We start from the raw sequence: 13927 nt of genomic DNA, 5'->3' as shown, positions 1-13927 counted from the left end.
CATGAACTGAACTGACAGCATTCAAAATCAGCTTTGGAATTAGCCCTACAACATAAGACCTTTTGACAATGAGACTGTAATTGTGTTAACGATTAACTGCAATTCCCAAGGGACCGGTGGCGATGATGGGACGTTTCCGGTATTCCCTTCAACTGCAGCAGCTGTGTCACACACCTGTGTGACATGACATCACCATGATAAACACAGCTGGACTAAAGCCTGTCCCTCTCTCTTCCTCTTTCTCTGTCTCTTTCTGTCTTTGGCTCCAAGATGCATTCCGGTTTCTTCCTCCTGGTTGGCGTTAGGCGAGCAGACAGCGGTCACGTCCACCCACAACCCTATCCTGAGCATCAGTCACAGACAGGAAGTCCTGCAAGGGAAGAATAAGGTGAGCTGCCCAACGGGTTGACTTATATAAGGGGAGAGGTTTGATGAATGTTTGTGGGCACGGGCAAGGATGCAAAGGGGGGAAAGAATACTGTGTTTTTTTTATATATATTTATGGTACACAAAGACATTTTAAAGCCACAGAATGAATAGTGTGATTTAAACAATTGTCTCTTTATTTAGAATTGGGGAAACAGGGAAGTGGCTCTTTTTTTTATTAACTGTGTGTAACGCTGCATTACAGGCAAGGTACAAACATGTCTGGAAATAGTTTCCCGTTCAACTCATTACTCACTTTCCGCTTATACTTCAGCTGAGCCACTGCTTTAACTTGATGGTGGATGATTCAGTCTATGTATGATGTAGAATCCCATTGGGTATCAATCCGTTATTAAGGCAAAACAATCCAAAATAAAAAAATGCTAATGCTAAAATCACTATTTTTAAAAATCTTAGTTATTTATTTATTTATCTTAATTATACAGAAAACATGCTAAAGGATTTTTAACTATGTATTATCCCAGTAAATACCATTATTTTAGGTCTCCAAGCAAAGAGTTTAGGATTTTCAATCTCAAGCATTAAATACATGGACATGCCAAGTGTCATAGTACATGAAAAAAAATCATGTCCCTTGGGAGCTAAAGAATTCTGCAATGACCTGTGAAATATATGTGTGCGGGTCTCCTGCATTGAATGTAGATGAATCGCTTGTCTTGCACTGTCCACAGTGGGTGGAAATGTCTTTCATGGCATTTTCTTAGCACACACGCTGGGACACTGTATCTGTGTGAGTGGTCCAACTTACTCAAGTTACTTACACAATTTGCAGCATGTCCTATTTTATTATACTGACATGTTCATTGGACATTAATGAACTGTGAAAAGTGTTGTGAAAGAGGTAAAAGTGCATATGTTTGTGTATGTGTGTTTACTTTCAGACTGTAAGTGTTTTAACAGTAGCCAAGGCTCTAGTATCTGGCATCTATCGCTGTGTTTCTTCAAACTCCGTGGGCAGGGATGAACTGGACATCCGTTTCTATGTTACAGGTACCATTAGCTTCCCACACTATGTGATTAAACACGTATTGTTAGGTTTACAACAGATTCACTGAAATGCCTTTAAATAGCAGACAGGATACAATTTCTTTCAAAGCCACAAATGGTCACACGTTGCTGTATTTAGTTAGCTGAGTGGAAGTTATCTGATCTCCAGGTGGCATAAAGTTAAACATGAAACATTATTTTAAGCGACTACCTAGGACTATGAAAATGAAAATAATTGTCAATAAAGCAGGAGAAGACCAAATGAAAATAGGAAAATGTGTTCAGGCAACTGTATACTTGGTTCATAATGTAATTAAGAAATGACAGTTAACAAGAAAAGTAAAGGTCGAGTTGAGGTCTGGAAGATCTAGAAATAAATTCTGAATTAACTGCTTACTGCATTAAGCCCCTGTATAATTGTAAAAGATAATCAGGAAGATTTAGCAGATTTATAGAGTAGTGGTGCACTGGTCTACTGAGCGGTGATGCTTGCACAAATATAAGGTTCAGGGGGGGCCACTGAAAAAAGACTTTTCTTCCATCTTCACCACAGAGTTCAGCATCAAAACAAGGCTGATGCATTTGAATACATGTTAAAATACAAAGTTAAAATGAAGTTTTTGGCAGTAGCAAGTTTTTTTTTTCTACTTTTTTTACTTTCGAGTCACACTAAATTGTGCCCCAGTGGATGTAGCGTGATTAAGCGTGAGGGTTGTCGCTATAGGTACGTGGAGATTGAGGGTGCAGTTTTAACAGGAACCTGTGGCCCTTATCAGCCCGCTTCCCCATGCCGCCTAACATGCTTTATTTGGAGAGTCCTGGTGGTGTTCAGGAAAGATAAACATTATCTTCCATCAGGAAAACCTCGAGCAGTTTCCACGGGAAATTTCAAATAGCTAAAGTAAATAAAAGGTCTTTCGTGGGGGGTGCTCCAGCTTCTTTTACTGACAATAGCTATTCAACATTGTCATCAAAGGTTATGAACAAAAAAAAAAGATCAAGCTTGATCAACACTCCAAAGTACAAGTTATTATGCTGCCGGTCTTTTGTTTATGTCCCAGTTAAGGGTTTGTGTTCCTGGCAGTAGGCGTGCTCTCTTTCTTAGACAGAGGATTTATAGCATTGGTATGAGTGCTGGATCACGCTCTAAAACGCCTTCTTTTCCATCCCACCAATCACAGATATCCCTGGAGGCTTCAGCGTCTCATTGGACAATGAACCAAGAGAGAGGGCTGATGTTCACCTGTCCTGTGTGGCCAATAAGCACCTGTACTCAAATGTGTCGTGGTACAGAGTGACCAATATATCCGCAGTGCCGATGGGTGGAGAGCTGACACAGGAAGAGTTTTCTCTCACTTTACGCCTGATGTTGAGAAATCTGACAGCACGGAACTCAGGGTTGTATCGCTGCTTCGCCACACACCTGTTTACAGGAGAACACGCATACATGGAGACGCTGGTGAAAGTTACAGGTGTGTGCTTTGGGCTGTGACTTCAAAAGATTTTGTGTGTTTTTTGCAGAGCATATTAAGATTATGCACATTTATTTAGCTCAAATAGTTGATTAATCCAGACAGTTGTTTCACACTCTAACAGTAAGGTTAATATACACTAGATGAATAAAAGTATTAGGACAACTACAGATTACACAGGCTTTCATGACATCCCATTTTAAATCCATAGGCGTTGACAGAGTTGGTCTCCTCTTACAGCTTTAAGAGCAGGTTTAGGGTTATTGACTCAGCAGAGCATTGGTGACTTTTACACAACACTGTTGCAGCTCTTTATGTTCTAAAAAAAGCTGACAAGGAAGCACAGTTATTTGGAATCCTTTGGGAAGTATACGCGTCAACACACCACACATAGACAAACACTCCTCTATGATATCCACTATGAGTCACAAAGGATGTGCTAACAGACACACACAAACACAAGGTATAGAGAGAGCAATGTGGGGAGTGTGGGGGAGAAAGAAGGAAAGAAAAAATAGAACAAGAAGAAAAGAAAGAGAAAGAGAAGAGGTCCTTGGGAACCAAACCCTTGGGCTTCCTGCAGTCCCTCCCTCCAAGGCTGTGCTACGCAGCAACTCTTTCACGTGGGAATGGGAGCTGGACAGGAGGAAGAGCACACAATACTACTTCCCACTGTGCCCCATCTACACTGCACTTCACATGAGCCTAGAACAATCAGCCAATCAGCAACTGTCATTGAGCAAGGAAAGAGACAATAATCAATTGTGTCCTGGGGGAAAATATTCGGAACAACAATCAACTTGTGGTGAGGCAATTTTTTTGGAATGCCCTTGCCTGCTGGGGTTTAGGACAGTGTAACTAGAAGATTTCCTCAAAGTGTCATCCACAACATTACTCACATCTGAAAAAGACATGATAAAAGTAAAACCAAAATAAGATAACATCCTATTTACATCTGTTTTGTACAAAATGGTAGCCCTTGACATAGCCATTCCACTCACTCCATAACCAGCTGTCACGGATGTGGCAGTTTAGTCGACTCATGGCAAAATTTGACACGGAAACAACAAAAAAAGTTGTCACTAAGGGCAGGGCTCCATTGGGTTACAATTAGCACTGAAAGAAATATAGCTAGCTCTCTATTTATATGTCTTTGCCAGTGGCAGCATTTTAAATCAGTCAGTGCCTTGTTAATGCATGCCCGTGTGCTAACTTGCTTTTGTTACATCATGGGCTCCTCTCTAGAGACATAACTGTGATATTAGATTGAATTGGTGGATATGCTATTTAAAACTAAATGACATAATCTGACTATATTAGTAGAGCCATGTGATGCTTTGTCTCCCCCTGCAGTATTGGAGGCTCCAGTGCTGCTGCAGAACCTCAGTGACTGCAGTGTAAATGTGAGCAGCTCTGTCACTCTACACTGCTTGATCCATGGTGTTCCACGGCCACTTGTCACATGGTACAAGGACCAAAGGAGACTCCAGCAGGTGTCTGGTGAGATGGAAATGTGGTACTTTGTTGCAATATTAGGTGGAGTTATAAATATGTGATTTAAATGCAATTAGATTCTGTTGCAGTCCTTTCAAAGTCAATGTATCATGAAATCTCAAATGTCACTGTGATAATTTTTAGTTTTTATGACCTGTATTACAAATTGCTCTGCAAATAACATTGGACTTGGACTTGGACTTCCTTCAGGTATCATGCTGGCCCCTGAAGAGGGTACACTTCACATTGACAGAATCACTGTTGAGGATCAAGGTCTGTATACTTGTGAAGCGACTAATGAAAAAGGATCTGTGGAGAGCTCAGCTTACATTTCAGTTGACAGTAAGTATACCAATAAGAATAATGATATATTTGTATAGCGCTGTTATCAAGCTCTATTTTGTTTTCCAAAATCATTAAACAAGGTGAAAGTATATATTTATGAGAACTGAACTCCAGTTGGCTCTAAGAGTGCTGGAGGCTTTAGGTTAATTAGTTACTGAACAAATATAGATTTGTAGACTTTATGTCACAGTTGTGGCAAGACATGTAATAAGGTAATTAAATATTACAGAGAATACTGATGACAAGACATCTGCTGGTATTTATAATCTGATCTGATTTACCATTGGGGCAAAATTAGCAAAAAATCTCTTGTACCTGTGTTTCATTGGCAATGATTATTGAGTGCTTTGACAGAGCTGTATAGATTTGTGTGTAAATTCAAAAATAGAAGTTCATGAAAGGATACCTGTGGGAATTTTTTTTATTATTATTATAATGCTGACATCAGTTAGGAAAAAGAAAGCTGTATTTATAATATCAGTGGTTTGGAAAATGAATAAGAAGAAAACATCATTAGCCTATATGTGATGAGAAAAATGACTAAAGCAGCAGAGTCAGCAGAGCTGAGAAGAAGGTCATTTACAAGGAATAGACAGATTTTTTTAAATTATTTTAAGCCACGTAGGACTGTAACTCTAACAGGTCTGGCTCTGAACCAGGTTTCCTAAGAACTGACTGCAGAAATCAGATGTAATGGACCTGTATCACATTACTAGAAGAAAGTCTGTGATATGTTGGGCAGTGTGTAGTTTGTAGATTCTGTCAGTTATATTTTTTAATTGGTAGTGTAAAACCTAATCTTAAAGCCTCATTGCAGGTTTAAATAAAAAGTGTTGTATACTGATGTATACTGATGAACGCAAAATTTTAAAAGCCATTTGCAGTCAGATTATTTGAGAATCTTTGAGAATTTAGGTTTCTATAAACAGAAGTATGTCTGTGTTTTATTGGTTTATCGGATCACTGATAAAGGTGGCTTTATGAATTGCTATTTAATAACAAAATTGGCATTTAAAGTCACATGGCACTGTCACTGCATAAATAAATATTTGACCTCAGCTATTTGTAGGACGTTTTTTCCTATGTTAGGTTTGGATTTACCATCACCTGCTCCACCCAATTAGCGATTCAGTTCCAAGGAGGTAGATGAGTGAGATTAATCGTAGAAAGTCTCTCTCTTTGAACGGATGCCTCTTGTGTTGTTGTGTTCTGATGGGTCAGGAAGGAAGCTGTCTCCCTTTTTGATTTCCTACGGAAAGTCTCTGGTTTGCTGCCCCTAAATTGTTTAGCTGTTTCTGCATCTTTGAAAACAGAGCAACACGCAGTGCTGAATTCTAAAAGCAGTTCACTGTTTGCTTTTGACTGCCTGTTGAAGTGGACAGAGAAGAGCAGTAATGAGATAAGAGCCCCCTCCTCTGGGCAATGATAAGCACAGGCAAGAGAGTGTACTGCTGATCATACACAAGCTGACAGATGTGCCTGCTCCTTCAAATTGCATTTTTAAATTTCAGATACTGACATACAAAACGGCCAATTGTTTGCAGACCAAACCATTCTTAGAAGGTTTTAAAGGATTGGTGACCTAAAATACACCAACCTTGTCATGTCAAACTCATAATTAAATTCAAATGACCCTTCATACCCATTTCCCTTTTTTTCACACAGGATATCTACACCACTACTGTTTTAGTTTACATCAGAACATGCCATATTCCATTTAAAATGACACACATAGCTTATATGACACATTTACCCGGCTGCTAAACCTGAGTTGTTGTTGTTTTTTTTTGTAGACTCTGCAGACTCTTCATTTTCTCTAGAGATCCCCACGCTGGCCTGCACTTGTATAGTGGCCACACTCTTCTGGCTGCTTTTAACCCTTCTTATCCGAAAACTTAAACAGGTGAGAGTCAGTCATGTAAGAGCTGCTACATGTGTAAGCCTACATTCATAAAGCTGAAAGCAAATAATTGATTTAATATTATAAAATGTATTATTATTAATATTTATTAATATTGTACTTAGCCAAACTCTGCGAACAGTAAAACCGAGTACCTGCCGATAATCCTACACCCTGGGGAAGGGCCTCTGGATGAACATTGTGACAGGCTACAGTATGACCCTGAAAAGTGGGAGTTTCCGCGGGAGCGACTTCAGCTAGGTGTGTGTGCGCTGTGTGTGTTTTAGAATTCACATGAAAGTGGTACAGTCATCAGCATATATAACATTAAAAAAACATTGCATCACAGGGATTGCATCACAGTGTGAACCTCACGTAAAAAAATACATGCTACACTACCCAGGTTTCAAACAATACTGGAGTTAATATAACAATACTCTTAAATTACCACACATCCAATTCAGTTTGTAGTTGGCATACATGCTTGTCAAATTACCAAATTTACCAAAATAACACATTTCATGTATTCTTTGTGTAACTGTGTGAGTCCCAAACCATGATCCCCATACCAGTTCTGTTTGAATACATGTTATATGGCATCACTAATGTATTTATTTAAATTTTAAATATAGTTTGGACCAGTGTGGATTTCCTAGAAAAAAAAGATAAGCTGATATAGCCTTTTTATTAAGAATATATGAATGTTTATTCTGCCCCAGAAACAGAAATAATTAAACAATACATATAAAATAATCCATGATGAGTGTATGTAAACTTTTGGACATGTTGTAACTGTTTATATTTACGTTTCTTCAGAGAAGCCATTGGGACGAGGAGCATTCGGAAAGGTCATGCAGGCTTCAGCTTTTGGCATAACAAACTCAACCAACTGTACCACTGTGGCAGTCAAAATGCTAAAAGGTATTCACACAGACATTTAGAAACACCAATGACAACAAACATATATTTTTATATAGTTTTGAAATTATAATCAGCAAAATATTTTACTCATTCAGTGACAGGGATATTGTAGATATCAAAAATATTTGCTTCAGACAAAGAATAGTGAACTATGCCGATTGCAGTACCACAGTACAAATCATCAATAAGTACAAAACCATCAATAATATCTTAACATTTTGAGACATGGCCAATTTCACAGTGCACCACTCTCAAGATTTGTGACGCTTTGGGACAAGAACTGGGTTGGGTTTTCCAAAAGGCCAATAAACCCAAAGATGATCAAGCAACCATCACACTGAACACTCTCTTTACCAGTAAAGAAGATTTGAACCATAAGAAACTGGACCCTGATCAGCTTCTAAAAATTCAGAATTATGACACTCTTTGGTTTTCCAACAGAGGGCGCCACACCAAGTGAACACAAGGCCCTAATGACCGAGTTGAAGATTCTCAACCATATTGGACATCACCTGAACGTGGTCAACCTGCTTGGAGCCTGCACTAGACCTGGAGGTTTGTGTTTTCATTTTATGTTTAGAACCTCCACACTCTTAAACGTGCAGAGTAAAAAATATTGTGCAATCACTTAAAAAGATATTTTTTATAATTATGGACTTACTTGTGCGTAAGTAATGATTTAAAAATGTTCTTAAACTGCAGTGTCGGACAGGTATACATGTTAGATGGCATAGATTATGGCTATTAAAATGCATTTCTATTGTTGACAGTCTAGTAAGGTGTATCATATTTTTCATTGTTCATAGAAAAAAATCATTGTGCAGTTTGTGAAAATAAGGTATATAAAATTAAAGTGAATTCAAAGGATTGTCAATGAATATTGTGAATGAATGGGTCTTTTATAATGCATTGTTTTCAGGACCTCTGATGGTCATCGTGGAGTACTGCAAGTATGGCAACCTGTCCGCATACCTGAAGAGCAAGCGAGATGTTTTTGTGTTGAACAGGGTTAGTTTTTTTAAGCATTAATGCTCCTACCCTCACACATAACAGCTCTACTTCTCATGCATTTCTCTCTGTTCTCATTCATATATGGGTCACTTCTGTATCTTGCTGCAATGTACTTTACGTTCTTCCTATATAATTTCCTTATGTATTTATTAAAAATAGGGGCCTAACTGGGGCTGTTTTTTGTGTGCTTTGTTACATCCTGTTCTCATTTCCCTTATTTCGAATATCTCAATTTCTGGTTACCACAAACACCTCTATTTATAGCATGTCCGTCTTTCAGGTCTTTTCTGGTCTGTACTTATCACTTACCCCCAATGTCTCCAGTGCCTATTTATCTCTTTCCTTCTCTTTATTTATTTATTTCATCAGTATAAATTACCAGCAATGTTTTACATTTCTGCACAATCAGGATTTTTTTTATTTATTTATTTATTCTACATAGTACAATATAATGTAATACAAATACAATTCTATGTATTCCTTTGTCCAGTATTTTGCATTATTCACATCAATTTTACGGTAGTATATAAAAAAGTACAAAGATAAATGCAATAAAAAGATAGTAATAAAATGAAGTGTATATGTTATTTGTTCCATCTGATAAACATCCCATAGCTTTTGTATCCATAGATTGTATTTTGGGGGCTCTGGGTTCATGCATTTCAAAGCCACTGTAAGTAATATTCCAAGTAAATATTTTTTGGACCTCCCAGTAATGCCACTATAAGATCCTGTGGGATATCCTGTTGGAACACTTCTTTAAGAGCATCATACACATCCTTCCAAAAAATCTGTAGTTTAGGGCAGAGCCAGAATATGTGAGTTTAATTCCCAGTTTGCGTTCCACAGTGTCTCCAGAATGCACAACTATGTGTTGGGCCCATCTTTAATACCATTGCAGGTGTTTGAAAATATCTAGTGATTACTTTCCACTTGAATTCCCTCCATGTATTTGAATTTGTCACTAGTACATATTTTCTTCCATGTGTCCTGTGTTATATCTATGTTTATGTCTAATTCCCATCTCTGTTTAATACACGATCAGGTTTAAATGGTAGTTTTGGACCACTTTTAAACAACTAATAAGGTGCATTTGCATTAGCTTATGTAACACCATATTTATAATATGTGATTTATGTAATGTCTTATGGATATTTTTCCTGCCTTTCTTCAGTATGAGGCTCTGTTTTCTCAGTAGTGTGATGGTCTGTTACAGGTGAGTGCAGGTGAGGGACGTGGAAAGGAAGAGGAGGACAAAAACACTGTGGAAACTGTGTGCAGTAGCCAATGTAACCCCAACTGTAAGGAGAAAGGCAAAGTCTGTGGGGAGGATAGTGGTGAGAATATTACAATTGTAGTTATATATATATCACTTATTATTTTATTGAAAATGATCAATCTATTAAAGATTACCTGCCAATCCCCCCTTTTAGACGTTTGCTCCACCTCTAACACCCCACTGCTGCTAGAAGATCTGATTTCCTACAGCTTCCAGGTGGCCAGAGGCATGGAGTTCCTCTCCTCACGCAAGGTACACTTGAAAATGTATGAGTGTTTGTGTTTGAATGCTGATTTAATACTGGTAAATTTACTGTGTGAAGTTTAAATGAGACAGAAACCTCACAAATCTTTTCTAATAGTGTTCTAAATGTTTACAGCTGTTGTTCTTAAAGGGTCTGCCACATGGTGTATCCAAACTAGTTCAGTCAACAAATACACCAAACATTCAAATCTAATTGAGCCTAAAAGATAACCAAAGATAACAAACATATCTGACTCAGGTCATATATTAACTGTGTGTTTTAAACTGTGTATGCTTGTGTGTTTGTGTGTGTGTATGTCTGTATGTCCATGTGTGTCTGTGTGTGTTTGCCAGTGTATACACAGAGACCTTGCTGCCCGAAACATCTTGTTGTCTGAAAACAATGTAGTAAAAATCTGTGACTTTGGCCTGGCTCGAGATCTGTACAGAGACCCGGACTACGTCCGCAAAGGAGATGTGAGTACAGGCTGAACAGAACACAGAGTAAACTTCAGAACACTTGAAGTATGAAATTGATTGTCATTTACATCATGCTGTAATTTGTAGGCTCGTTTGCCGCTGAAATGGATGTCCCCAGAATCAATCTTCGACAAGGTTTTCACCACTCAGAGTGACGTCTGGTCCTTTGGAGTTTTGCTTTGGGAGATCTTCTCACTTGGTACCAATGATTCACAAAGAATTATACAAATCAAATGCTTGTTTATATTAATTTCCACATACAGTATCCTGTATAACTTCATCATATGGTTTTTTAAGTTTGTATTCATACAGTTAAGCCCATGCCTCAGTTTTTTGTTTGTGTTTTTTATGATATGTAGGAGCATCGCCATATCCAGGGCTCAACATGGATGAGGATTTTTGCCACAGGCTGAAACAAGGAACTCGAATGCGTGCCCCAGAGTACAGCACTCCTGAAATGTGAGTGTACACTGAGTCTTCCAGAATGTGAAAAAAAGCTATTCTATATGTAGCAGTGAAAAAAAAAAGCTGGTGAGAAAGAGCATGGTGTTGTCTTTTTTCTTCATTTAGTTTTCCCCACTTTTTCAGTTATAACACCATGCTGGTCTGCTGGGAGAAGAACCCTGATGACAGACCCACCTTCACTGCCCTGGTCAGCACGTTGGGAGACCTGCTGCAGGTCCGTGTCCAGCAGGTACGTGGTCCTCCATGTTTTTATTGAAAGATTCCCTTTACAAAAATCGTATTTTTTATTGGAAAATTATGCCAAATAAATACGTTTTAACGTGAAACTGCAGAGATTAAGGGGCTTCTTATTCAGAAATACATTTTAAGACATATACAGCTCTGGAAAAAAATAACAGACCACTTGAATTTCTGAATCAGTTTCTCTGATTTTGCTATTTATAGGTTTATGTTTGAATAAAATTCTATATACTTGGATTACTATATCTCAGCCCAACTGAGACCACTTGTGTGTTGGTGTAACCCATCTTATGAAGCCAAATGGAAAACAATGGAGCTATCCTTGAAAGACATGCCCATACAGTCACTATTAGGTTTGGTAGGCAGGGAAAAGGACTTACTACAGACGGCAAACCAATGGGTGAATCTCTCATTGAAAGTGTGGAGAGAGGTGGTTAAACATTTCCAACTCCAAAAAGAAATTAAACTACTAAGGTGGCCAGCCTATGATACTGATTTTATGCCAGCATTACTAGACCATAGATATAAGCAATGGACTGGCTCCGGTATTACTGCATTATGTAAAATAGTAAAAGACTGGGAACTAAATAGTTTTGCCTCTTTATGTAAGTCACATGGGTTGAGTAGTCAAGATTTCTATAGGTATTTACAGCTCCGCAATTACTTTCATAAAAAGATAAAGGGTCCACATTTTAGTGAACTGCCAATTGTAATCCAGGTATTCATTAATGCTTATAACTCTGGAAATATGAAAAGCCTTATAAGCAAGTTATACAATGGCATCATAATATTGAAAAAGGATTCAACTGACTATGTAAAACATCGTTGGGAAAAGGAGCTGAAAATTGAAATAACTGAGGATATGTGGCTGACAGCCTGGAAAACACAGTCAACCACTACATGTTCACTGGATTGGAGAGATTTCTGTTGGAAGAACGTAATTAGGTTTTTCATTACTCCTAAACAGAAATCTAAACAGCTTGTCACTCAATTACAGTGTTGGAGGAACTGTGGAACAATCATGGCTGATCATGCACACATTTTTTGGTCTTGCCCCTTCATTCAGTCTTTTTGGAAGGACGTGGCTGCGATTGTCGCAAGAATTCTGGGATTTGGCATCATGTATCTCTGTATTTTTCCAGATGGTCTGAGTAATGATGACATGTATCTCCTAAAGATTCTATTATCCGCAAGCAAGAAGGCCGTTACCAAATGCTGGCTTAAAAAAAAAGCTCCTACAGTTGGTACTTTTATCTCCATTGTTAAACAATTGCACCTTCTAGAACAGATGACCTTTTCAATAAGACTCCAGAAAGAACTGGGAGAAAAAAGATGGGGTAAATGGAGAGTTTATTTAACCAAACTGAAAGATAGCCCATATTGACTTTTGATTTAAAGTAAATATATGGAATTGTCAAACCCAGCTATTCTGTGACCTCATGTGTCTTTTTTTTTTTTTTTTTTTTCCTCTCCCTTTTCCCTTTTAGCTTTCTCACTCACCTTATTATTTGTTCCCTTTTTTGAACACTGTGTCAGGTTGTTTTGTATCTCAAAATTGTGAATAAATAAAGAGAATAAAAAAAAAATCTATATACTTCTATATTCTATAAACTACGGACAACATTTCTCCCAAATTCCAAATAAAACAACTGTCATTTAGAGCATTTATTTGCAGAAAATGAGAAATGGCTGGAATAACGAAAGGATGCAGAGCTTTCAGATCTCAAATAATGCAAAGAAAACAAGTTAATATTCATACATTTTTAAGTTGAGTTCAGAAATTAATATTTGGTGGAATAACCCTGGTTTTTAATCACAGTATTCATGCATCTTTGCATGTTCTCCTCCACCAGTCTTACACACTGCTTTTGGATAACTTTATGCCACTCCTGGTGCAAAACTTCAAGCAGTTCATCTTTCTCTTGATTATATTCCAGAGGTTTTCAATTTGGTAAAATCAAAGAAACTCATCATTTTAAGTGGTCTCTTATTTTTTCCAGAGCTGTATATTATTATAGTAATACGTTTTTTAGCTACTGTTAAAGCAGCATGTCTGAACACATATACACTATAAGATCTTAAGAGATTAATTTTTTTCTGCTTTTTCCACCTTTATTTAGGATGGGAAAGATTACATTCCACTAAAAACGTTTCTGTCTGGAGAAAGCGGTCTGGAGCAGCCTGACTACAGAGACACACACCAGGGAAGCCCAAGGTACCTCTCTATTCAGTCTGCTGGAGAAGAATGTGTAATTAGATACTCCAAAACATCAAGTATGAATATTGTTTTCTCTACTCTTATAGCTACATCAATACCAGAATTGAAACCATCACTACCTTTGAAGAGGATCTCAATAGAGACGTCCCAGAAGTAAGTTTCTCAGTAAACACACACGCAGTTCTCAAGAGCATTACAGAGGTTTCATACGCACTGATCAGATATGAAACACATGCCTGACACTGCAGTAACTTAAGAGTAACAGTGTTTTTTTGCTTCAGGATTCTCAGTCTGATAGCGGTATGGTTCTACCCTCTGAAGAGTTCATTCGGCTGAAATGGAGCGAAAAGTTCAAAACAAAGAAGATAACCAAGTAAGTGTACAGGCCTGGACTGGGCTATGCCGCACATTTCTTTACTTAGGGC

The 13927-nt window shown here is 37.9% G+C and overlaps 1 protein-coding gene across 1 annotated transcript in view; it reads left to right on the top strand.

The window, feature by feature from the left end:
* flt1 (fms related receptor tyrosine kinase 1) overlaps positions 1-13927 on the top strand; it is a 34827-nt gene that overhangs the window by 17922 nt on the left and 2978 nt on the right. The window contains exons 11-29 of the mRNA XM_007248991.4: positions 271-388; positions 1329-1437; positions 2616-2906; positions 4260-4406; positions 4611-4742; positions 6539-6648; positions 6771-6906; positions 7462-7566; positions 8008-8121; positions 8486-8574; positions 9794-9914; positions 10011-10108; positions 10454-10576; positions 10667-10778; positions 10939-11038; positions 11168-11273; positions 13405-13499; positions 13589-13655; positions 13784-13875. Of these exons, the coding sequence (XP_007249053.3) occupies positions 271-388; positions 1329-1437; positions 2616-2906; positions 4260-4406; positions 4611-4742; positions 6539-6648; positions 6771-6906; positions 7462-7566; positions 8008-8121; positions 8486-8574; positions 9794-9914; positions 10011-10108; positions 10454-10576; positions 10667-10778; positions 10939-11038; positions 11168-11273; positions 13405-13499; positions 13589-13655; positions 13784-13875 (2265 nt within the window). The remainder of the gene's footprint in view (positions 1-270; positions 389-1328; positions 1438-2615; positions 2907-4259; positions 4407-4610; positions 4743-6538; positions 6649-6770; positions 6907-7461; positions 7567-8007; positions 8122-8485; positions 8575-9793; positions 9915-10010; positions 10109-10453; positions 10577-10666; positions 10779-10938; positions 11039-11167; positions 11274-13404; positions 13500-13588; positions 13656-13783; positions 13876-13927) is intronic.

This window comes from Astyanax mexicanus, chromosome 1 (assembly GCF_023375975.1).
Source record: "Astyanax mexicanus isolate ESR-SI-001 chromosome 1, AstMex3_surface, whole genome shotgun sequence".
Classification (NCBI taxonomy): Eukaryota; Metazoa; Chordata; class Actinopteri; order Characiformes; family Acestrorhamphidae; genus Astyanax; species Astyanax mexicanus.
Note: the sequence above shows the minus strand (reverse complement) of the source record. Positions and strands in the feature narration are given on the sequence as shown.